Raw genomic sequence first — 25,055 nt, 5'->3', positions numbered from 1 at the left:
GGCCATAAACCTTGTGAATACATTAATGCTAGATCAAAGCATTTCTACAAACAAGATGTTAGTTGACCAATACAAAGGTTACAGGTCACTTCATTAGGATAAACAACTCCCACAAACTTTCCCACCGTTGAATACATTATGTAATGTAACATCCTGTTTGCTAACAAACAACATTTAACTCTGTAATGACTGAAGTGTAAGCAACTTGCAATTCCAACATTTCCCCCATTATGTTAGTTGCCAGATGACCAGGGAAAAAACAACAACCCCAGGGTGGCCCTTTTGTGTGTCTTTAAAAGCAGTGTGCCCTTTCAGGAATCAACTGGTGCGATAAAGCAGGTTCAGCTGATAACTGCTGACAGAGTCTGGGAAGGAAGTTGGTAACCCTGTTTTACAAGCTCCTACTTTTCCTGTTTCATTTAGGCTCCTGGCTTTCACTCACACCTTCCGGAACCCATTTTTGTCAGTGCGTCCAGACACTTCACACTCTGTTTTCGAAAGTACCTGTGTTTATATTATAATAAAAGCATAAAGCAAGGAAAAACATTTTGGTCCTTCATCGAAAAAGCCCCAAGGGGTAATTGAGTCTATAATACATCCCGAAAATGCAGCGTTGTTCCTTTCATCTTGTGCAGGTAATCAGCATCAAAAGCTTCTTTTTGAGCCACTGTAAAATAATTTTTCCAGTCGCCAACTTCACCTGAGGGAAGGGGAATGCAGAAGAGGAAAATGAAAGAGCAGAGGATTGTGGGTAGCGTAACGACAAAATCCCATTGTGGAGAACCCTGACATTGTGGGGGCCAAGTTCACTAGCCACTTTGTGGGTGATGAGGTCCTCTCTGGGAGGCAATGTGGCTGCCCAATGGGCTCTTTTTGTAGCAGGTACTCATTTGCATATTAAGTGACACACCCCTAATGTAGCCAATCCTCCAGGAGCTTACAGTAGCTCCTGTAAGAAGAGCTCTGTAAGCTCTTGGAGGATTGGCTACATTAGGGGTGTGTGGCCTAATATGCAAAGGAGTTCCTGCTACAAAAAGAGCCCCCATTCTGCAGATATGGAGGAATAAGTCCTGGCTGGCCCATCTCAAGAAAATGATATGGAGATGCTCCTATGATAAATGAGGTGGAGCACTTTATGAAGAAAGGCAACAGCATTTGGAGCTTTTTCTTTCATAAAAAGATGCATATGGGGAGACGTGATAGACACTTACAAAATTATGCACAATGTGGAGAAAGTGCATAGCAAGAACTTCTTCTCCCTTTCCCATAATACTGTATCTCAAGGGAGACTGTTTTTATTGTTTTAATGAAGTATTGTTGTTATTTCTGGTGGGTTTGAGCCAATCTGGTGTAATGGTTAAGTGCGCAGACTCTAATCTGGGAGAACCGGGTTTGATTTCCCACTCCTCCACTTGCACCTGCTGGATGACCTTGGGCAAGCCATGGTTCTGGCACAGCTGTTCTTGAAAAAGAGCAGTTTCTGTCAGAGCTGTTCTCTCAGCCCTGCCTACCTCACAAGGGTGTCTGTTGTGGGGAGGGGAAGGGAAAGGAGTTTGTAAGCCGCTCTGAGACTCCCTTGGGAAGTGAAGGGCGGGGTATAAATCCAATCTCTTCTCTTCTTTTAAAATGTGATTTTATTATGTGTGTTTTAATTCATTAGCTGCCTTGGTGGCCCTTGTGAGGGCAGAAAGGTGGGATATAAATTTTGTAAAACTTAAAAAAAACAACCATGTAATTTAGGGGCAGTAGATTCAGGGCAGGAAAAGAAAGTCCTTCTTCACACAAATTTAGAGTCCTGGGGCACCTTTAAGACCAACAAAGTTTTATTCAAGGTGTGAGCTTTTGTGTGCACGCGCACTTTTTCAAATACACTGGAATGGAAGGTCAGGTTCAAACTAACATAAGGTTCATATTAACGTGTAACACGATGAAGATGTTTTAAGATATGTGAAGACAAACTAAATAACAAGCTGAATACGTCCAAATAGCTTGTTATTTAGTTTGTCTTCACATATCTTAAAACATCTTCATCGTGTTACACGTTAATATGAACCTTATGTTAGTTTGAACCTGACCTTCCATTCCAGTGTATTTGGAAAAAGTGTGCGTGCACACGAAACCTCATACCTTGAACAACACTTTGTCGGTGTTAAAGGTGCCGCTGGACTCTAAATTTATTCCACTGCTTCAGACCAACATGGCTGACCACCTGGATCTATCCTTCTTCACACCATACATGGTTAACGAATGGAGTTCACTGCTGAAACATTTAGTGACAGCTGCTTGCTTAGATAGCTTGGAAAGGGGGCTTGAGGCACCTACAGAGGGCAGATGTTTCAGTGACTATTAGCCAAGCTGGCTAAATAGAATTCTCATATTCAGAGGTAGCCGGCCAGTTACTGGGGAGCAGCGGCAGAGAACGGCTACTTCCCTCATGTGATGCTTGTGGACTATCTGATACTATCTGGTCAACCCCTGTGAAAAAGAAGATGCCTTCCAGAAGGACATTCCAACAAGGCTCCCTTAAGTTATTGTCTATTGAGTTGGGAAGATGCTTCATGCCTGGTGAAGAGATCCAACAGCATGTCTCAAGCCACTCGCCGGGTCCCATAATGACTAGATGAGACTGACTTCAAGGCAGGATGGAGCTCAGCGCAACAAAGATAGGTTCAACTGGATGTCTTAATTTGAACTGATTTCCAATACTGCTATTATCCACTGTTTGGGAATTACAGCAGCTGGGAACCTGGGTTCTCGGAGGGCTTACGTCCAGTGTTCCCTCTAAGCTGAGTTAGTGTGAGCCAGCTCACAGTTTTTTAGCCTCCGGCTCACACTTTTTTGTCTTAGCTCAGGAAGGCCGGCTCCAGAGCAGGCTAATCTATGCAGTAGCCAAATTGCTCACTCACCACTTTAATGCCAGTCGCTCACAAAGTAGAATATTTGCCCACAAGACTCCACAGCTTAGAGGGAACGTTGCTTAAGTCACCTACTCACCTTTCCTCATAAAGGAGCTTTTTGTCCTGTCAAAGATGAAGTCGGGAACAGTGTCATAATTTGCCATCGGATTGTCTTTCATGACTTGGAAGGAGGTCTGATGGGCAATCGTCTGAACAATGTCCTCAGGCAAGTCAACCTCCAGGAAATCCTTCACACGCCGGATCTCACGGGCCAGGTCCTGGTGGAGACAGGAAACGTTTGTTACGTTAAAGACTAATTTTTTAATTTTAGTCTCAGCTTTTCTGGACTAGAGCTTAACTGATGGAAAGTGATGCTAGAAAGAATTGGCTTGTCTTTTCATTGTCACCAGTCTCCTATTCAAATAGGGTAATGTAGGAAGTTGCCTAATGCCACGAGACATGTGCTCTCTGGGAAGCAAATGGACCCTCTCAGAGCAGGCTTTTCTAGCTTACACGAATGAACACCAGTGCTATTTGTAGGAGACTGGAAGCCTGAAAGAAAAAGAGACCAACTCTCTCAGAGAACTTTTGCAATCTGGTCACTTAAAACATAACTTGAAGTCACCACAGGTAATCAGTCAGATGAGTGGCAGTTTCAATGCAAGAACAGAGTTCCCACGAATTCTTCTACATGGGGACTATAAGCATTAGGGCTGCTAGGTCTCCTTGCTGTAGGAGGAGACCTGCCAAAGTCAGCCTCTAACCCCTACTGCCTCCGTTGGAGGGACAATTTTGGTAAAACCATAAAGTTTGCAGTGAATCCTAGAGCATTTAACCTATGGAGTGACCTCACTTCTGGGTTTGCCATGGCAGTGACATCATGCCACCGATGCAATGGTGGCCGCTCCATGTCCTTGCCTCCCATTGTCTCTCCGGATGCCAGGCAACCTTAACATGCACATCTGCACAATAGGATCAAAAGATTATTGGAGCCCACCCTAAGGACTTATTCTCATCATGATTTTTTATTATGCAGTTAATTCACTGCTTTGGCTGTCATAGGTAAGCCATAGGGTTGTCAGACGGAGCTCTTCCACCAGGCCTTTGGGTAGGAGCCGCCGCCACCACCACCATCGCTACACCACCTCCGCTGTATCGTCCATCGACCAGACCCTATGGAGGTCGATTAGTCTGTTTGCGCTGGGACGCTTTCATTATTAAGATCATAGGCAGCAAATAATCGCCAAGCATTTTGTAAATGGTATAGACTGTATTTCTCCAGGGGAGCTGATCTCTGTCAGCTGGAGATCAGTCGTAAAAGCAGGAGATCTCCAGGCCCCACCTGGAGGCTGGCAACCCTAGAAAGCCATGTCAGGCTATCCAATATATTATTTCTGTAATGATTTTATTCCCGCCCCCCGACAAGTCAACACAACATGGTTGTATCAGTTTTATGGTAGTCTGACATGTGATGAACCCCTGGGATCTGTTCTTTCCCCTTGTTACAAAGACCATTGAGTGACATTATCCATAGCTTTGGAGTTGGATGTATACCAGGCAGGGGTCTTGTTGTAGAAAAAGAGCTGCCGGAGCTCATTAGCATAACTCATTAGCATAACTTATTTGCATATGCCACGCCCCCTGACATCACCGGAAGTGACAGAAGGCCACACCCCCTGACATCACCGGAAGTGTGTCAGAAGGCCCGGCTACTTACCCTCCTGCTTCATCCTCATTCCCAAACAGAATGAAGATCGAAGCAGAGGGCGGGGTAAAGAAGGGGGCGGGGCTTCACCACGTTACCGCCCCGCCCCCTAGAGGTTCTCTTCCGGAGCTCCGTACCTGAGAGCTCCCCCCCGACTAGAGCCCTGATACCAGGGGACATGTGGGTTTCCCCAAGAGGGCAGATAGTGACCAACCCAGACCATTTCAGGTTGGGGAAATGGACTGCTCACAAGTGTGAAGCCTCCTTTCCATGTATGCCCTGGTCCCTGCCCAAATTATGCGTTGTGTACATAGGAGCTGAGGTGGTCAGGATAATGTTAACCTGGCTGCAAGAATCTTCTATTACTGCCCATCATTGTGGAATGGGTTGCTCAGCAAAGTGATGGCTATGCATTTAGAAACATTTTGAAAAGTACACAAGGCAGAATATTTCAGAGAGCCTTTGATTGAATATGATTTTGTCTCTGTGCCCTCGGTGTCTAAATGTATGGTTTTGATCTATTTATGGTATACTGGAATTTGTTTTTATGTAAACTGCTTTAGAATGGTGTTTTTTTTAAGATAAAGCATTATACAAATATATATTTGTATAATGCTTTATCTTAAAAAAAACACCATTCTAAAGCATAGATCCCCCCAAAGTATTCTTGGAACTGGAGTTTGGGGAGAGTTCAGAATTTTCTGAAAGGAATCAGAATTACAGTTCATGGATTCCACGGACCAAGGAGACGGAAGACTGAACGAGTCACTGCTGATCACTGTAAAAATCCAAAATCCTCTTCAATGCCCTGCAAGTTTCGTCAGGTAAAATAGTTTTGACAGCACAATCATACTGAGTCTTTATTTGTATTAAGCCCTTTCCTTGCTTGTCATTCATGGAGAGTTTTATCCTTCAGCACATGAAACTGCTTTATACAGATTCAGACACTGGGTTGCTCAAGGTTGGTACTGTCTATTCAGACTGGCAGTAGCTCTCCAGGTTCTCAAGGCAGAGGTCTTTCATATCACTGATCTAGTCCTTTTAACTGAAGACACTGGGAATCGCATCGGAGACCTTTTACATGCAAAGCAGAATCTCTTCTACTGAGCCACAGCCCTTCTCCAAAGAATAGAGAGGGACATGGGGTGGGATCCAGCTTTTCTAATCCCCCTCCTTATTACAACCTCCATTCCGCCTGGTGTTTGTTCATACATGTTCTCTGATCCCCAGCATAGCCTTTTTGGGTGATCAAAGGGGACGCCTCCGCCCTTTGACATCAGCAAAAAAGTTGGTTGAATGTCCACCCATGAATGACGTCCACGGTCCTGGATGCAAAGTCATGTGTACAGGGGTCATTTCCTGCAGGAGCTCACAGGAGTGGAGCTCCGGCAGTAAAGAGCCCAGGGGGCGGGCACATGCAACAAGCCCCACCCCCTGCTCCCAGCAGCCCTCCGTCAAAGCAAGAAGCAGCCAGGTAAGTTGCAGAGCCCTCCCCCCGGCACCCAGTCCAAAACAGTCCAGTGGCACCTTTAAGACCAAGGTTTATTCAGGTACAAGCTCTCCCCCCTTTGCCAGGACAGATCTGCACGTCACCCCCCCCCATAGCTAGCAATCCAAAACAGTCCAGTGGAGCCTGAGCGGTGGGTGTTACCTTCTGACACACTTCCGGTGATGTCAGAGGGTGTGACATATGCAAATAAGTTATGGTAATGAGCTCCTGCACCTCTTTTTCTACTAAATGATCCTTACATGTGTATGACTACTTATTTGCAAATGGTAAGAAATGGGGAATTTCCTCATTTCCTAAATGATGCAATGGCTTCTGTTATTAAGGAATGTAGCAAAAACATTGCTCAAATTTACCTAAGCATTCTAGGTCAAACTGAAACATTCCCTTGCCCCAAAACTCTCTTTACAACTGATCCCCTGCCTAACCTTCAGTCCACTTGCCTGCTGTTTAATGCTATTCTTTCTCTCCAAAGTAGATTCATTCATTTTTTTCCCTTCCCCATTCCATCTCTGCTGATTAGAAGATTTTTGACCTCTTCTAAATGTGTTACTCAACACCTGTTCACAGTGTTTTAAAGGAATCGGAGAAGCAGAAGATGTTTTGACATTAGAAAATCTGTTTTGAAAAAAAGTCTCTATGCAATTCACAAGCTTTTGCATGCGGTATAAAATCATGCCTGACAGATGTTACTGATGGGGAGTGGGGGATCTGAGCATATTTTGAAATGCTGTCGGTGGAGATAGGTCCTCCTCCCTGCTGGCATATCTGATCAGCGATCACAAACACAGTGACAATCCTGGAACTGATGTGTCCACAGAGGACAGTGCAGGAAGTTGCCTAATGCCATGAGAAACTTCCTTACAGGGAAGTGAGTGAGTAAGTGGCAAATGGCCCCCTTCAGATGGAACTTCCCTGTATTAGTCATTAGCCCAAAAAAGTCAGTTGTGGCACACTGGCAAAGCAAAAGGGGGAAAGGACCAGCTCTTTCTCAGTTTACAGAAGCTTTGCTACCTGGTACCACAACTAGATATTACAGCATCCCTAGATCCAACCCATGGATGACAATGCAATCTCAAAGGCGCACTTAGGCCACTTTAAAATGCCATGAGTCCCCAGCAGTTGTTCCAGCACTTGAAAAGGCACGGTGGGGGTGGGAGGGGAGACCACCTCGTTGTGCTGCACTCAAGGCCCAATGGGAATCAAACCCTTGTGGTTTTTTTAAATGGCCCACATTCACCTCTAAAACGGTGTTGTCGTCCATAGTTCTGACCCATGGACACTGTAATGCCAACTTTAACCCTAAGACCATTCCCGGTCATCACAGGCTGTGTTGGGTTGGTCACATGAGGGATTCTTCCAGGCTGATCTACATGACAAAGGTGTATCAATCTACCCAGCTACTACATTTAACCTCTGGGGCCTTCCGCTGAGTGCCAACCCCTCAAGAGGCTTCGAGGGTGGCAATTAGGGGGAGGGCCTTTTTGGTGGTGGCCCCCTGTCTTTGGAACAACCTCCCTGCTGCGGCTCGCCTGGCACCAAATTTGCCATCTTATCGGCACCGGGTTAAGACAGCCCTCTTGGTGAAGACCTTTAAAGACCTCCCAGGTCATGCAGAGGCCTGATACGATTAGCCAGGTACTTTTCTTTCAAGGTTAGGTCTTTTTTGAGTCCAGTCTATTCTTTTTAAAGTTCTCATGTTATCTTAAATTAATTTTTAATTCTTAATATTTTATCTATTGTATCTTATTGTTTTTGTACTTGTTGTAAACCATCCAGAGAGTTTTGGCTACAGGCAGTATAGAAATAACAATAACAAGAACAACAACAACATCAGTTTTGTCTGAGAAGAAACATCTTGGGTTCCTGCAAAGAATTCTTGGCAATGCAGATTCTTTTTAGCTATCAAAACAATAATCCTTGGATTTTTGTATTGAAAAGGACCAGTTTTTAAAACCTGTTTCATTCTATCATTTATGTAAGATGTTTCCTCCCTAACCTAATAACGCTGTTTGAAGTACTAGTAGGACTTCTGAGAACTGTTTAGCAACATTAGATTTTTAACGGGTTCTTCTCATGCCAGCGCAGCCGAATGTCTTGAACCAGCATTCTTGCTCGACTCTTCTCTCCGTCCTTCCACTCCTCCCACATTCCATCTCTTGTGTAAATATGTGCTGCGTATACACAACAGGAACAGTGTTCTATCACAAAATACACAAAGAGCTGTGCACAGGTATTTTGAGATATGGGAATGAAAAAGAAATCTTGGACTGCAGGGATGTGGATGGCAGCGTGGGAATGGGATCTAATGACTAACCGTTAACGCTGCACATGATATTCATTTACTGCACTTTTATCCCACCCACCTCCAAGGAGTCCAGCGTGGCAGACACAGATCCACCCTCCTCCCTTTTATTCTCACAACAGCCCTGCAAGGTAGGTAAGGCTAAGAGAGAACGATTGGCCCAGGGTTACCCTGTAAGTTTCAAGGCAAGCAGGAATTTGAACCTGGGTCCTAATTCAGCATTCTGCACCATGCTGGAACAGTATATGGGGCTGCTAATGTGAAGAAGGAAAATGTACAGTGTTTAGAAAAGGTTCATTGGTTGTTTAGTTTCTCCTTCTTCATGCCAGATCAAATAAAACTCAAGAGTATGTCATCATGTCTATACATTCTTCCCCATGCAAACTTCTCCCTCCACTTGTTTATTTAATCCATTTGTTCCCTGCCTTTCTCCCCTATGGGCTCCCAAAGCAAGTTACTCTGTTCTCATCTCCTTCATTTTATCCTCACAACAACCCTGTGAGGTAGGTTCGGATGAGACTGTGTGAGTGGCCCAAGATCAACCAGCAAACGTCTGTGGCAGAGGTGGGATTCGAACTCGGGTCTCCCAGATCCTAGTCCATCACTAACCACTGCACCACACATTTGTTGTTTCTCCAGTAGTGGAAATCAAGATTGTAAGCTTATTGGCGAAAGGGGCTCCCCCCCACCTAAAATTTGCTTAGGAGGACACTCCTTAAAATGTCATGTACATCAATGACACCTTACAGCAAGGATAGAAACAAAGAAGAATGTCTTAGGGTGCGTTCAGACGGCTCTTTAGATCCGTGCGAGGCACGGGTGCCTCATGGATTTAAATGTAATGTCCAGACATCAACATCTGGGAAACATCCGTCTTCCATGAGCATCCCGTTTTGCTGCGCTTTGGAGCCATACTAATTTATGTATGTATGTATTTATTTATTTATTATATTTATACCCCGCCCATCCCGCAAGCGGGCTCAGGGTGGCTAACACAGCGGTACGGTGTACCTAATTGACATACATAAAACTTAAAAACTCTATAAAATCTCATGAACAAATACTTTAAGACATAAATTGACAATTTCCACTAAAGTGCATACAGTACAACACATACTAAAAAGATACTACTTTAAATCTGGAGTTTTCGGTTCCGACACGCCACTCGCAGACTTTCCCCCATCTGATTGTTCCAGCACACAATTAAAAATGGCGCCCGTTAAGGATGGTCTGACGTCAGACCATCCCGAACGGGCGCCATTTATAAAAAACAAGGATAAACAAGACCGCGATATCATGCCTATGCGCATGCGCAAAAAGTTAAAAAAAAACAAAAAACCACCACGCGTGCCTCCTTCATTGGACGCCATCTAGACAATCCACAGTGGAAGCAGCGTGCGGTAAGGCGATTCCCCCAGAGGATGTCTGGTCATGCGAGGATGGATAAAAAAGATCGGGATCAAATTTGAGCCGGCATAATGGTGGGATTATCTGTCCGTCTGAACGCACCCTTATACACCCTTCTGAACAATCCGTAACAAGCTGCAGAGCTCAGACTAACCTCTTTCATGTCCTCGTAGAGGAGATACAGGATACGGTGATTTTCCCTCTCTTCCCAGTAACGCTGGACATGGTCATACCAAGAGCCCCACGGGACTAAAGGAGGAATAAGGCATGGTTAAGATCCTAATGGTGGCATCCAGTCAGCTTTTGCATTCAATCTTACTTACTACAGTACCCCTCCTATATGGTCATATGATCATAGCTGTTTTGGTGGTCAAAGGAGACCCACCTTCTCCCTTTTTCAGCAGTAAAAAAGCTTAGTGGATCCAACCTTAAGGATCCTGCCCCCTAGACCATTATAGTTCCTCTTGTTGACAGAGAATGCAGCACTCAGGGTTTCCGGTATTTTCCCTCTAGCCAGTGGATGGAGATTCCTGAGCACTGACCTATTTTTGGCTTTATCCACAACACCCAAGTGTTAAGCAAAGGTTGAATACCTACGATTTGGACACACTGCCCTAGAACTGACCTTTGCCCTCCATGAATTTTTTCACGTATCCGTCCCATGGCCCTGGGTCTGGCTGCATCAAATGCATCTGGTCGAAGAAGTAATAGGAGACCAGGTTGTCCTTGGCATTGCGAGCAACATAGATAATCTGTAAGGGCCAAAAGAGAACCGTATACAGAGGTTATTTCGGGGGGGATCACGGGGGATCGCAGTTCCCCTGGGTGAGGTATGGGGGCGGGGCACATGATGAAGTCCCACCCCCTGCTTCCAGCCACCCCACTTCCGGCCCTCATTCAGCCAGGAGGAGGCAGGAGAAGAGGGAGAGTAAGTTGCTTCGTCCCTGCTTGGGGCCAGGGAGGGCCTTCGCGGGGCTTCCTTGCACTCCCGCCGGCCTTACAGGTCCACTGCTGGGCCCCTGATGTCAGGGGGTGTGGCATATGCTAATGAGTTATGCTAATGAGTTCCCCTAGCTCTTTTTCTACGAAACGACCCCTGACCGTATGTAGTGCTGTGGATAAGGACCGAGGAGGGCAAGGGTGACAACGCAGCCTCATTTTACCTTGCAATTCTTTTCCAGAAGGCTTTTAGGAAGAAGCTGAAACGGCAAGTGAGTTTTCATCACACGAGGAGATGGCACGTCCGCTAGTCTATCAATCGCTGGGGAGAAACCAGAAAAAGCATGGAGGAGATAATCTAGGACAGTGATGACGAACCTTTTAGAGACCAAGTGCCCACACTGCGACCCAAAACCCACTTATCCAAGGTATGACCTAGAATCATAGAATCACGCGGAGTTGGAAGGGGCCAGACAGTCCATCTAGTCCAACCCTCCCTGCTCAATGCAGGATCAGCCTAGAGCAGTGGTGGCGAACCTTTTAGAGACCGAGTGCCCAAACTGCGACCCAAAACCCACTTATTTATCGCAAAGTGCCAACGCGGCAATTTAACCTGAATACTGAGGTTTTACTTTAGAAAAAACAACTCATACATTAACTTAAGATGATCCAAACAAAGTAAGGAAAGCAATCCCAAATGCTTTCATTTACTTAAAATTATTTGGCAGAGAATTTGACACTTTAATGATGGTCTGGGCCTGGCTGGGGCGATGGCACGCGTGCCCGCAGAGAGGACTCTGAGTGCCACCTCTGGCATCCGTGCCCTGGGTTCACCACCACTGATCTAGGAGAACATACATGAGTGCCATCAAGTCAAAACTGATTTCAGCTTTCAAGGCAAGCGAGGAAGAACAAGTGCTTTGCCAGTGTCTTCCTCTGCAGAGTCTTCCATGGTGGTCTCCCCATCCAAGTACTAACTCTGCTTAGCTTCTGAGATATGATGAGACCGGGCTACCGTGCCACCTTCCTCCCAGTCTAGGAGTAGCTCAGCAATGAAGGATGTGATCGGGACTCACCTGAAGGGAAAGGGGGTGGAACACAGTATTCTAAAAATGGCATTCGGACCTGTGTTGGGGCCTGCCGAGTTTTTTCTGTGTCACCATTGGCAAGAATGAGATCCACAATCTCCTGGATCCATGTGGTACCTGCAGGTACAGAAGGAGAGACCCCATGAGGAGTCACTCATTAGGCCTGCCTAGCATCTGATGGAAAATTCATCCACCATATCAATTGGCAAAATGAGAAGAATATGCAAAGAGTTATTACAACCACCATATGACATACCCTCCAAAATGTCATAGGTGGAAATATGATATGGACATTATAGTCCCCAATCCAAGAGTGACTGCTGTATTGTCCCCCCGCATATATCACAAGCATTTTTCTCCTGCTGCAACTGCAGAATAGATTTTTTTTAAAACAATCGCATGGGCCCATTCTGTATCTAGCGTTCGCTCCATTGTTTTACCAAGCCCACATTGGAACAGAAAAAGACGTCGCTCAAAAGCACATTCAAATACCCCGGGCCAACGCCATACTGACTGCAGAGTCACCCCCGAACGGCCATAAAACGGCCATAAATCTATACAGATGGTACCATAAAACTGAGAGATCACAGGAGGTGGAATGGCATGCATTGTGGAGACTATCATAAAATCTGACAATCAGTCAAAGTGAAAGTGGCATGCAATGTAGCAGAGGGGAATTTCTGTTCCAACTTGGGTTTGGTAAAACAGCGGAGCGGATGCTAGATGCAGAATGGACCATGCACAAAATTACATTTCTCTCTTGGTACGCACTGTTCTATTACAGCTTCTTTACTGCTACTGCATAAATTAGTTTGCTCTGGAGCCACATCCTTCCTCAGCTAAGACAAAAATGTGTGAGCCAGAGGCTAAAAAACTGTGAGCCAGCTCACACTAACTCAGCTTAGAGGGAACACTGGCGCACACACAAACACACACGTACACAAATGACAAACAAAACAAAAGATTTGACAGTCAAAGCTCCCTCAACACACACGTACACAAATGACAAACAAAAGATTTGACAGTGAAAGCTCCCTTTGTATCGGACCAAAGGAGTTTTGACTCTCAAAAGCTCCTACGCCTCAAGCGTGGTTGGTCCTTTAAGGTGCAACTGGATTCGAATCTAGCTCTTCTACTGCAGGCTTACACAGCTACCCTCCCGAAGCGATCAACTTTTCTTTTTCTTTTGGCCTGGCCGAAAAAATACGGACACAGTCCCAAGTAAGCTTTGTGTGGATGACTGAAAGAGCTCCAGACATGCTCACAAAACGTGACCAGTGGGTCAGCTACCCTGCAACCCCCATGTCCTACACTGCCCTCTGCTAACATCTCACCTGCTTTGGGGTAGGTGACGACGACCAAGTCATCCGGCCGCGCTTCAAAATTTTCAACACGAGCCCATTGTTGAGCGATGGGCTCCATTAGGGGGACCCCATGGACTGGCACGAGTGGAAACCTCCGGACGACTGCCTTGAGTTGCTGCAGAGTGTCACTGTTAGACTTCTGGCTAGCCATGCTGCCTACTCCTGGCTCGGCTGTGAAGTGGAGTATCTGTTGGGGCAGTTCTCGGATAGGAACAGCTTTTTAATTGTTTCAGGAAGTGGGTGCCAGAGCCCAGTTATGAGCTCACGTATGTCCCCGCCATTTGAAAGAGGCTTGCTTTGCTGGGATTTTCTGTTATGTAGCAACATTAAACACCAGGAAATAGAATTGCTTTGCTGCTGCTTCAGCCTTGCCCGGAGCTTACCAGCTTGGTGAATCAACAGCAAGGCAAAAACCACAGACAGACGGGACACTCTGCTCACTTCTGGGACACTCCCACCCTTCTGCTGATTTTTTTTTTAAATATTTCTTCGCCTTGTAGACATCCTCTTCAGACAGAATCCAGGAATCTTGGTCTAGATTAAAAAAAATCGGTTGCCCTCCCAGGAAATCCAGAAGTTGTAGAAGCAAAGAACATGAAGAAGCCCCCTTTCCCCTTCTAGAACCGACAACAGCAGCAGTCCTTAAGTAGGGCTGATTCTGCACCCATTTGTTTCCTCGCAGTTTTTCCGTAGCCACGTCGGGAGGTTAGTCTCCCCTCTACATTGCATGTCACTTTAACTTTCTGTGTTCATTGGGTTTTATGGTACCTTCTGCATAGATTTATGGCCACTCAGGGGTGACTTCGCAGTCAGTACGCACCTTTTCCTTCCTCTGCTTCCGATCCCAAGGGAGCAATAAGCAGACAACTTGACATGGCTTCACTGATCTCCGTCAGTTCCCCGCCCCTATTTCCCCCTCTCTATTTATCACTTCACCATGAATTACTTGACTCTGGCAGCGAATAACCGTGGAGACAAGTACACCGACACAGGAAAATCTGCGCACCAATGCAGGATTAACCACTGAAAATGAAATAGATGGCAAGCTGACACTAGCCAATGCAGAAACCAGGATCCTTCCGAGGCAAGGGGGAACCAGGTCGAGTGTTGATAAAGCGTGGAGCGAATGTCAGATGCAGAATGGACTTAGGTCTACCCAGAAGTGTCTCATGTTTAGTCAGAAGGGCTTAAAGTATCCTTGGGACTGTAATGTCAGATGCAGAATGGACTTAGGTCTACTCAGAAGTATCTCATGTTTACTCAGAAGGGCTTAAAGTATCCTTAGGACTGTAACCCAATGGTCCTAATTCAGGGTCTTTTATTTCAGTCACAGGTCACCAGGGTTCAGCCCAAGGCTAGGCTAGGCTCTGCACTGGAACATATGAAGACATAAAAAAGGGTGCCTCTGAGTGCATTTTTCTGTTGTTGGGGGATCACACCTCATCCATCCTCATGACTGCATGAAGTAGCAGGGCTTGCAAGCCAGAAAAAGAAGATTTGAGTGGGTGTGAATTCCAGCAGCGTTCCTTTTAGCACTTAGCCTTCATGGGCAGTTATAGCCACAGGTGTGGGGCAGCTGCCCTGATGTCATGCCTGTACCCGACCCGGCGCCTGGGAGCTCTGAAACTGAGGACTCCGTGCCTTTAGCATCATCAGAAGCACGAGAGTCCTCACCAGATCTAAGTGCCGAGGAGGATGAACGCGAAACCCCAGGACAGTTTGCACCTGAAGCCGAGAGGAATCAGAGACGCTGGGATTTGGCAACCAGGCGCAAGGAGGCACACTTGCCTGGTTGGCAATCATTAAGCCCAGATTACTAACAGACTCAAGGACTTCGTGCTAATGAGATAACGACCCAGCACGCTGTTTGAACAGACCACTGTCTGCTAGCAAACTGTGCTGGCAAACTTGTCCGTTGGACCAGAAGCTCTGCATCTCTGACTCTGTTTGACACCTGACTGATTTCCCAGTTCCTGACTCCAGTCCAGGTTTTGACGACCCCTCTGGCTCTTGATCCTCGGCTACACTTTCTGACTATGATACTGGCTTGTTTGGACTCTATCGGTAACGTTTGCTTCCTGACTACGATACTGGCTTGTTTGGACTCTGACTAGCTTTGTGTGCTTGGGACTTTTGCTCAGACTCTTTTAATCTCTCTGCCTTGCCTCTTGGACTGGACTGTAAACTCTCCCTCTCTGCCTTGCCCCACTGGCCCTGTCCTGACACCTGGGCCCTATGTGTAATGTATTAAATGAGCTGCCTATTGAATGCATAGTGTTGTGAAACATCTAATTGAATTGCCATGTTGAGCTTCATCCTGGGCTAGGATCCAAATACATCCAATCAGGTTACTAGCCCAGGAACTAACATCCAATCACTTCACAGCAAGCTCCCTGAGCGGGAACGCTTGTGATTGGTCTTTATTGGGACAACCTCATTGGTTGGTAATTGTACAGTGGGCATGGCTATATTAGCCGGGAATGTTTAAAAGCAGGACAACTGCAATGGAAAAGCTGAACCGTTCTGTTCTGGCTATCTGATGTTGATCCGTGTTCGAGTTGTGTTCGAGTTGAAGAATAAAGTTGTGTTCTTGCTGAATCACTCTCTGACTGCTTTGTTAAGCAAGCAATTTAACACTATGCTTGGGGGGCATGTGGTGAGCCACTCCCCTGAAGCACCGACTGCCACAGAGTTGCCGCTGATCCCCTCATGCTGCTAAGATGCAGGTGGGGGAAAGGTGATCCGTTGTAGAGTGATGGGGGCTCCCCAGCCACTCTACAGCTGATCCCTGAACCACCGGAGACTCGGACAATGCAGAGGGAGGGTGATCAACTGTAGGAGATTCAGAGGGTCCCGATACCCTACAGCCCATTGCCCTTCCCCACCCCCATATTGCCTGACTGACTCCGGGCCCCCATCCTTGGATTTTGCCAAGGGCCCCAGAATCGCTGACTGCCCCATTAGCCGTTACGGGATTCTCCACTCTGCTCAGTTCCCCAGTCAAGGACGGCTTTGGGGGTGGGGGCATCATAACCACTGTTTAAGGAGCCTGACTGGGGTTGCCAACTGGGTTGAGAAATTCCTGGACATTTGGGGGTGGAGTCAAAGGAGGTTGGGGTTTGGGGAAGGGAGGGACCTCAGTGGGGTGTGATGTCGTAGAGTCCACCCTCCAAAGCAGCCATTTCCCCCAGGGAGACGGATCTCTGCAGTCTGGAGATCAGTTGTAATTCTTGCAGTCAGAGTTGATCTCCAGGCCCCCGCCTGGAGGTTGGCAACCCTAAGCCTGATGCTCAAGTCCAGCTCCAGGATTCTGGCAAGTCTCATGGCAGAAAGTAGCCTGTAACCTAAGCAATGTCGGCCCCTAGCTAATTATTCTCTTGCACAGCCGCTGTGTCTAATCTTCTTGGTGGCTGTGTGCGAAAATTAGAAAGAGAGTTCTCTTGAGCCTTTGCTGGTCTGTGTGTGTGCGTGCGTGCAAGCATGTGTGTGTGTGTGTGAGCCTGCATGCCTGGAAGTCATGGTGACGTCTGGTGACCCCCTAGTGGGGCTAGGACATTTCAGAGAGGTGGCTTGATAGCCTTCCTCTGCCTCCCGACCCTGATATCCTTTGGAGGTCTCCCCTCCAAATACTTGCCAGGGTTGGCCCTGCTTTGCTTCCGAGATCTGAGGAGAATGGGCTTGCCGGGCCTATCCAGGTCAGGGCTGTGTGACACTGTTATGTCCGCTGACCGCCACCAGGGGCCAGCGAATACCCCAGAGCTTGACTCTGTAAGAACAATGGGGACCAGGCTCCTAGTCTCTCCACTTGGGAACCAATATAACCGCGGCGGGAGATTTAAACCCACCAACAGGACCTTCACTTCAGACACCAAACCAGGGGTCGTTTCGTAGAAAAAGAGCTAGGAGAACTCATTAGCATAACTCATTAGTATATGCCACACCCCCTGACATCGGGGGCCCGGCGGTGGACCTGCAAGGCCGGCGGGAGTGCGAGGAAGCCCCGCCAAGGCCCTCCCTGGCCCCAGGCAGGCAGGGGTGGGGAGAGGTGGGGAGGAAGCAACTTACCCTCCCTCTTCTCCTGCCTCCTCCTGGCTGAATGAGGTCCAGAAGCGGGGCAGCCGGAAGCGGGGGGCAGGGTTTCATCATGTGCCCCACCCCCCACACCTCACCCGGGGGAACTGTGTTCCCCCGCGTTCCCCCCCGAAATGACCTCTGAAGTCCCCACAGTTGCAACTGGAACCTTGCACACACAGAGAGCATTATACTGTTAAAGACTCAATGCTTTCAATTAAAAAGGTTTGTATAAACATGATCGAGGTTTATAAGATTATGCATGAGATAGAGCAGGTAGAGAAAGAGGTACTTTTCTCCCTTTCTCACAACACAAGATCTCGTGGGCACTCCATGAAACTGCTGAGCGGTCAGGTTAGAACGGATAAAAGGAAGTACTTCTTCACCCAAAGAGTGATTAATCCAATCACTTCACAGCAAGCTCCCTGAGCGGGAACGCTTGTGATTGGTCTTTATTGGGACAACCTCATTGGTTGGTAATTGTACAGTGGGCGTGGCTATATTAGCCGGAAATGTTTAAAAGCAGGACAACTGCAATGGAAAAGATGAACCGTTCTGTTCTGGCTATCTGATATTGATCCGTGTTCGAGTTGTGTTCGAGTTGAAGAATAAAGTTGTGTTCTTGCTGAATCACTCTCTGGCTGCTTTGTTAAGCGAGCGACTTAACACTATGCTTGGGGAGGATGAACGCCAGACCCCAGGACAGTTTGCACCTGAAGCTGATCAGGTAATGCCTGGCCCCAGCAACACGCCACCCGGACTGAGGAATCAGAGATGGTGGGATTTGGCAACCTAACCTAAGCAATGTCGGCACCTAGCTAATTATTCTCTTGCACTGCCGCTGTGTCTGATCTTCTTGGTGGCTGTGTGTGAAAATTAGAAAGAGAGTTCTCTTGAGCCTTTGCTGGTCTGTGTGTGTTTGTGTGCGTGCAAGTGTGTGTGTGTATGCGTGAGCCTGCATGCCTGGAAGTCATGGTGATGTCTGGTGACCCCCTAGTGGGGCTAGGACGTTTCAGAGAGGTGGCTTGATAGCCTTCCTCTGCCTCCTGACCCTGATATCCTTTGGAGGTCTCCCCTCCAAATACTTGCCAGGGTTGGCCCTGCTTCGCTTCCGAGATCTGAGGAGAATGGGCTTGCCGAGCCTATCCAGGTCAGGGCGGCCCTTTGCTGGTCTTGAGTCAGACCTGTGTGACACTGTTATGTCCGCTGACCACCACCAGGGGCCAGTGAATACCCCAGAGCTTGACTCTGTAAGAACAATGGGGACCATGCTCCTAGTCTCTCCACTTGGGAACCAATAGGACCGCCGCGGAAGATTTAAACCCACCAGCGGGACCTTCACTTCAGACACCAAACCAGGGGTCGTTTCATAGAAAAAGAGCTAGGGGAACTCATTAGCATAACTCATTAGCATATGCCACACCCCCTGACATCGGGAGCCCGGCGGTGGACCTGCAAGGCCGGCAGGAGTGTGAGGAAGCCCCGCCAAGGCCCTCCCTGGCCCCAGGCAGGCAGGGGTGGGGAGAGGCGGGGAGGAAGCAACTTACCCTCCCTCTTCTCATGCCTCCTCCTGGCTGAATGAGGGCCGGAAGCGAGGCGGCCGGAAGCAGGGGGCGGGGCTTCATCGTGTGCCCCACCCCCTGCACCTCACCCGGGGGAACTGTGATCCCCCGCGATCCCCCCCAAAGCGACCCCTGCACCAAACTCTCCAAAGCAAAAAACAGTGGTGCAAGGACCACTTAGCCCTAAAACCAGCAGCCCCACATGTTGTTGCTACAGTGGTTTCAGGACTGAATACATCTCACAGTTATTTACTGGTTTTATCTTAGCCCTGCTGTTCTGTGCCCCTAGACTTGTCCAGAGAACCCAGGAGTCCTGATTCCCAGCCTTCACTCATTCCCCTCTGAATCAACTTTTGTGGTTCTTCTGATGTATCCAAGATATTTCACGCTCATTTTTTAGAAGTACGTATTTATTGTAATAAAAGTGCAAATTGAGGTGGAGCGGAATGCCCCTTGATAGTAGAAGTCCTCAAAGAGGTACATTTCTGAGTTCATAATACATCTCGGAAATGCAGGGCTGTTCCTTCCATCTTGCTCTGGTAATCAGCATCAAACATCTCCCTTTGAGCCACTGTAAAATAATTCTTCCAGTCACCGACTTCACCTGGGATGGGGGAGAATGCAGGAGAGAAAGAGGAAAGGATTATGGGTAAATGCAGAATCCTTTTGTCCAGAACCCTGAGATTTTGGCAACTAATTTCACTACCTGAAAAGTACGCAAACGGGGAGTGATTTCAGCAAAGCGTACTTTATTCTATCCAGAACAAGACGACTTTGGCCGGCTCGCAGGCCGGCTTATATCCCCTGAGAAACCGCCACCCAAAACACACCCCTACTTCCCTATAGGTGATTTACAGTGACCGAGAGTCCCATAGGCTCTCGGCCGGGAACCTAGCCCCCTGATTGGAGCGGGCTAGGATCCACATAGTCCATTGTCTCTTGGAGCGAAGCTCGATGTTTGTCTCTGGACTTGTCTGGACTGGATACATTACACCACCCTAGCACCCTTGTGGGTGATGTCGACTGGGAGGCAGAGTGGTCATCCATTCTCTTTTTTAGAGGAGGGCAAATGGAGGCTCATAAATAACCCTGCAGTTCATTAATCGTTTATCCTTTATTTGTTACACCCCAGTCACTCACCTGTTTTTAACTATAAGAACTGTTTAATGTGAATATTGAATAGGAGACATGTTTGTTCTGTTATGACCTTTTCTCAAAAACAATATAGCCCATATCCTGGTGGATTATTTAAATTGATTCCCAGTAATAAATATATAAAGGTCGTTATGATACACTTGAGTAATTGTCTAGAAGACTCAGGCACTCTATCAAAGGGACTGTGAGCTTCCCATTTCAAGAAGAAGAGGAGGAGGAGAAGGAGGAGTTGGTTTTTATACCCCACCCTTCACTACCCAAAGGATTCTCAGTGTGGCTTACAATCACCTTCCCTTCTCCTCCCCACAACAGACACCCTGTGACAAATGATCACCACTTGTTCCACCACTTCCTCCAATAGAAGAGCCACATAAACTACAGGAAGGCTTCAAACTTGAGCCAAAAGGAAATATTTTAATTTTAAAAAATAAACTTTGCTTAGTGGAGTGGTATGATATGGGTAGGATCCACCCCAATAATACTTGCCAAAAGATCAACTTCAAGGTCTTCTTTTTAATCACTAGCCAAATACAATAACAATCACTGAGCCTAATACAAAGAAAATCCACTGCTTAAACTCAAAAACCTCTTTAATAGTAGTTTTTCCCCACAGGTGCTGAAACTCTGATAAAAAACAGAGCAAACAGACCATTCTTCTGGGTGTTCCAAAGTTGTGGAGCTCCTATTGAGAAAGTCACCTTATCGCAGACAGTAGTAATAATTATCCTATGCAGGGCTTTTTTTGTAGAAAAAGCCCAGCAGGAACTCATTAGCATAATAGGCCACACCCAACTGCAGAAACTCATTAGCATATTAGGCCACACCCCTGACAGCACAGCTCATTAGCATATTAGGCCGCACCCCCATGTTACCAGAAATGTGCTCATCCAGCCACACACACCTTTTGCTTCATATTCTGTTTACCTTGTTTGTTGTCCAAACCCAGGGCTTTTTTGTAGCAGGAACTCCTTTGCATGTTAGGCCACACACCCCTAATGTAGCCAATCCTACTGAGTTTCTGCTGTTGGGTGTGGCCTAGTTCCTGCTGGGCGGGGCAACTTGGGAGCCAGCTGGAACTCCGTTCCTGCACGTTCCTGCCCAAAAATAGCCCTGCCGACAGTAATAATAATTATCCTATGGCAGTGGGTATACTATAGCCAGAATATCAGGAGATTGTCTGGAAGCCGCTTTAGCTCTTTTTGTGGTGAGCTAGGTTTATTTTTTGGACTGAGAGAACTGTGACTGGCCCAAGGTCAACCAGCTGGCTCCATGTGGAAGAGTAGGGAATCAAACCGAGTTCTCCAGATTAGAGTCTGCCGCTCTTAACCACTACACCATGCTGGCTCTCATCATAGCCAACAGTGCAAGCCAATACAGTAAAGTGGCACATTGATTTCACTTCAAAACACATTTTTTTAAAAAAACAACACACTCATCACATTCCTCAGGTAACAAAAAAAATAAAGGGAATGTGAAAGTGAAACGGACACTGATGCTTTCCCACTGAAAACAGTGGAAATGAATGTAAAAAGAAATCGAAATAACAAGGAATAACAAAACTGAACTTTCTGAAATGAAAAGGAAAACACGCTTGTACATCCCTAACACAGAAAGATGGCATCGTTGTTTGGATAGGATAGATGAAGATTCATGATTTCAGAGTCATTTGGATCCTAAGGGTGAGGTGCACAAAAACACACCTTCCAGATTTATATAGATGAATGACCACTTGGGTGATGGTTGCGTAATTTGTTACGGATAGTGCAGGCCAGCCCGATCTCATCAGATCTCAGAAGCTAAGCAGGGTTGGCCCTGGCTAATATCTGGGTGGGTGGGAGACCTCCAAGGTAGGGCTGCCAAGTCCCCCCGGGGGGCGGGGAAACCCCCGCCCCAGAGGCCCGTTCCCCGCCGCCGGTGGATCGGGCCCCAGGGGGAACCCCGCCCCGACCAGGAAGTGACGTTAGGACACCGAGCACGCTGGGGGTGGGGCCACGACCATCGGAGGGCCCCACTCCCAGCATGCCCGGCATCCTAACGTCACTTCCGGGTGACGTGTGTGGCCCACTCCCAGCATGCCCGGCATCCTAACGTCACTTCCGGGTGACGTGTGTGCCGGGGGCGCGTGCCCCGGTCACCAACCGGAAGTCCCCCACTGCGGCAACTGCAATGACTTGGCAACCCTACTCCAAGGAATGCCAGGGTCGTGATGCAGAGCCACTTTGGAGTCTCTTGCCTTGAACACCCAATGGGGTGGGGTTGCCATACGTCAGCTATGACTTGATGGCCCTTTCCTCAGTTGTTGTTCTCCTCCATTTAGAAAATTCCCATACTGCAATGGACCAGGGAAGGGGAGAGGAATCCAGCTAGTGAGAGCCATCCCTCCCAGGTTCTCAAAAGGCCCACGTCATTGACTCACCTTTCCTCATAAAGGAGCTTATTGTACGGTCAAAAACTGTGCTGGGGACATCTTCACAATTTGTCATTGGATTGGCCTTCATGGCCTGGAAGGTGGTGTGCTGGGCAATCTTCTGAACAACACTCTCGGAGAGGTCCACTTCCAGGAAATTCTTCACACGCTGGATCTCTCGGGACAGGTCCTAGTGGAGACACAATGGCAGGAGTGGAAAAGAGGGCAGAATGTTACAGACTTCCTGGAACTTACCCTGTCACTTTGTGCTGGAGATTTTTTTTTGAGACAGGTCAAGAAACAACAGAGGGTTGGTTCTACTTCAGTGGATTTCTTCACACGCTGGATCTCTCGGGGCAGGTCCTAGTGGAGACACAATGGCATGCGTGGAAGAGAGGGCAGAATGTTACAGACTCCGTGGAACTTACCCTATCACTTTGTGCTGGAGATTTTTTTTGAGACAGGTCAAGAAACATACAGAGGGTTGGTTCTACTTCAGTGGATTGGCCTACATAATCTTCAAGTTCCCGTGATTTCTGCCCATGAAGCTGCCTTATACTGTTAGACCATTGGTTTATCAAGGTCATTATTGTCTCCTCTGACTGGCAGCAGTTCTCCAGGGTCTCAGGAAGAGGTGTCACTCTCATCTCCTACTTCCTGAACTGTTTTTCAACTGGAGTTGCTGGGGATTGAACCTGGGACCTTCTGTACTGAAAACAGGTACTCTACCACTGAGCCATGGCCTCTATACAGCCAGGGGTCATTTCGTAGAAAAAGAGGTGCAGGAGCTCATTAGCATAACTCATTAGCATAACTTCTTTGCATGTGCCACACCCCCTGACATCACCGGAAGTGTGTCAGAAGGCAACACCCACCGCTCAGATTCCACTGGACTGTTTTGGATTGCTAGCTATTGGGGGGGGGGGGAGGACAGAGCACAGGTTTCCTCGCAGAGGAGGGAGAGCTTGTACCTGAATAAAACTTGGTCTTAAAGGTGCCACTGGACTGTTTTGGACCGGGGGGCTCTGCAACTTACCTGGCTGCTTCTTGCTCTGACTGAGGGCTGCTGGGAGCAGGGGGCGGGGCTTGTTACCTGTGCCCACCCCCTGGGCTCTTTACTGCCTGAACTCCGTTCCTGTGCACTCCTGCAGGAAATGACCCCTGTATACAGCCATGGTCTCGAGCATCCCTATTTTGATTTTTGTTTCAGAGAGTAGCTGTGTTGGTCTGCAGTAGAAAAGGTAGATTTGAGTCCAGTAGTACCTTAGAGGTGGACAAGCCTTTGAGAGTCAAAGCTCTCTGTTGGATGAAGGGAGAGCTTTGACTCTCTAAAAGGAACATTTGGGTCAAGTGGGGTAGCCGTGTTGGCCTGAAGCAGCAGAACAACGTTTGAGTCCAGTGGCACCTTTAAGACCAACGAAGTTTTATTCTAGGTATAAGCTCTCATGTGCACCCACACGTCTTCAGGAAAACTTGATATGCGCAGAAATGCACTCAGGTACCATGAGATTTTGCAGGGAAGGAAAAAATAACATGGGGTTGTAGGGATGTGGGTAGAACTGTGGGAATAAAATATGAAAAAGACTTTCAGAACATAGAATGTACATTACAGTGGTGCAGCCAACACAGAAAGGGGAAATGCACCCTACTCAAAGAACTTCAACGTGCAATGCAGCATTGGTGGTGGTAGAGAGTGTTGTCAAGTCAAGAGTGTTGTCAAGGCGGGGACTTCCGGTTTATGGTGGCACGCTAGCAGACTCACCTCCCGGACCTCCCGGGGGTGAAGCTGCGCTCCAGCCGAAGGAGGGGGTGCGTAGGCTCGCTTACCCCCCCAGAGACCCGGGGAAGGGACTCTGGCCATGGAACTTCTAAGAGGTTGCCTCTTCGAGGGCGGAATGCCAGAGAATTGAGGCACCTCTTCGTTCCGACGGTTCTCCGTGCTATGAGAGATTTAGTGACGCTGACCAGGGCAAGCGTGGGAGATCGAGCATCAGAAATGAAGCTGAAAGCAAGGTCAAATGACGAATTATGAACGTGAGTCAGCTTTAAAATGTTTTAAAGGGAAAAAGCTAGCTCCCCACCCCACTGAACGGGAAAAAGGCAAGCGGGGGAGGGACGCCTCCCAAGCACATGAATTTTTGAGCGACTGAGCGGGGGAGTGGAAGAAAATGCGAAGAAAACTGTTGAGAAGTACTTACCAAAGCGAATCTAAGCGGTCAAGTGCACATTCAGAGACTTGTAAAAAAATTGTGAAAGTAAACAAACAATAAAGATGGTGGGGAAGAAGGACAGAGAAAAACTTTTGAAAGCGAAAGGCTTAGAGAGCCCAAAACCAGAAGCTACCAGTGAGGTGGCTAAGGCTATAGCAGAGTATATGCGTCCTCTGCTGGAACAGCTGAATAACTTCAAGGAACAGATGTCTGTAGTAACTCAAAGTATTACTGCTCAACAAACTCAGATAAATGATATGCTGCAAATAATGAAGCAAGATACTGAGAAGGTAAAGGAAGTGGCTGCAACTACACAGAAGGTGAAGAAGAAAGTGCAAAAGCTGGAAAGAAAACAAATCTCCATGGAAGACCAACTGTTACAAGTGCAAATGGAAAAGGCTAATATGATTCCTCGCTTCCAGGGCATGCCGGAAAAAT

The 25,055-nt window shown here is 47.4% G+C and overlaps 2 protein-coding genes across 3 annotated transcripts in view; both read right to left on the bottom strand.

The window, feature by feature from the left end:
- Positions 1–228: 228 nt before the first annotated feature.
- On the bottom strand, positions 229–13,477 carry LOC107125861 (sulfotransferase family cytosolic 1B member 1-like). Its single transcript, XM_015429323.1, has 7 exons — positions 13,183–13,477; positions 11,837–11,965; positions 10,985–11,082; positions 10,447–10,573; positions 9,976–10,070; positions 2,995–3,175; positions 229–700 (listed from the first exon to the last, which is right to left on the bottom strand). The coding sequence occupies exons 1-7, from the start codon at positions 13,361–13,363 to the stop codon at positions 588–590; spliced, it is 924 nt and encodes a 307-aa protein (XP_015284809.1). The 5' UTR covers positions 13,364–13,477; the 3' UTR covers positions 229–587.
- Positions 13,478–19,263: 5,786 nt separating this feature from the next.
- The window catches only part of LOC107125859 (sulfotransferase family cytosolic 1B member 1-like), a 15,517-nt gene continuing 9,725 nt past the window's right edge, over positions 19,264–25,055 (bottom strand). For both annotated transcript variants that reach the window (XM_015429321.1, XM_015429322.1), the window contains 2 exons: positions 22,417–22,597; positions 19,264–19,449 (listed from right to left, as the gene is read on the bottom strand). In XM_015429321.1, coding sequence (XP_015284807.1) covers positions 19,337–19,449; positions 22,417–22,597 — 294 coding nt within the window. In that variant the 3' untranslated portion in view covers positions 19,264–19,336. The remainder of the gene's footprint in view (positions 19,450–22,416; positions 22,598–25,055) is intronic.

The sequence above is a fragment of the Gekko japonicus genome, unplaced genomic scaffold, assembly GCF_001447785.1.
Source record: "Gekko japonicus isolate JY-2015 unplaced genomic scaffold, Gekko_japonicus_V1.1 scaffold5306, whole genome shotgun sequence".
NCBI classification, from domain to species: Eukaryota; Metazoa; Chordata; class Lepidosauria; order Squamata; family Gekkonidae; genus Gekko; species Gekko japonicus.
Note: the sequence above shows the minus strand (reverse complement) of the source record. Positions and strands in the feature narration are given on the sequence as shown.

What these genes read in the sequence shown, in the direction of transcription:
- LOC107125861 (XM_015429323.1), bottom strand. Translation starts at nt 13,363, where the DNA reads ATGGCTAGCCAGAAGTCTAACAGTGACACTCTGCAGCAACTCAAGGCA. An exon ending in TCCACCCCCTTTCCCTTCAG is followed by an intron (nt 11,083 to 11,836) that starts GTGAGTCCCGAT and finishes GTTTCTCCCCAG; the next exon opens with CGATTGATAGACTAGCGGAC. An exon ending in AAGCTCCTTTATGAGGAAAG is followed by an intron (nt 701 to 2,994) that starts GTGAGTAGGTGA and finishes CCCTTCCCTCAG; the next exon opens with GTGAAGTTGGCGACTGGAAA.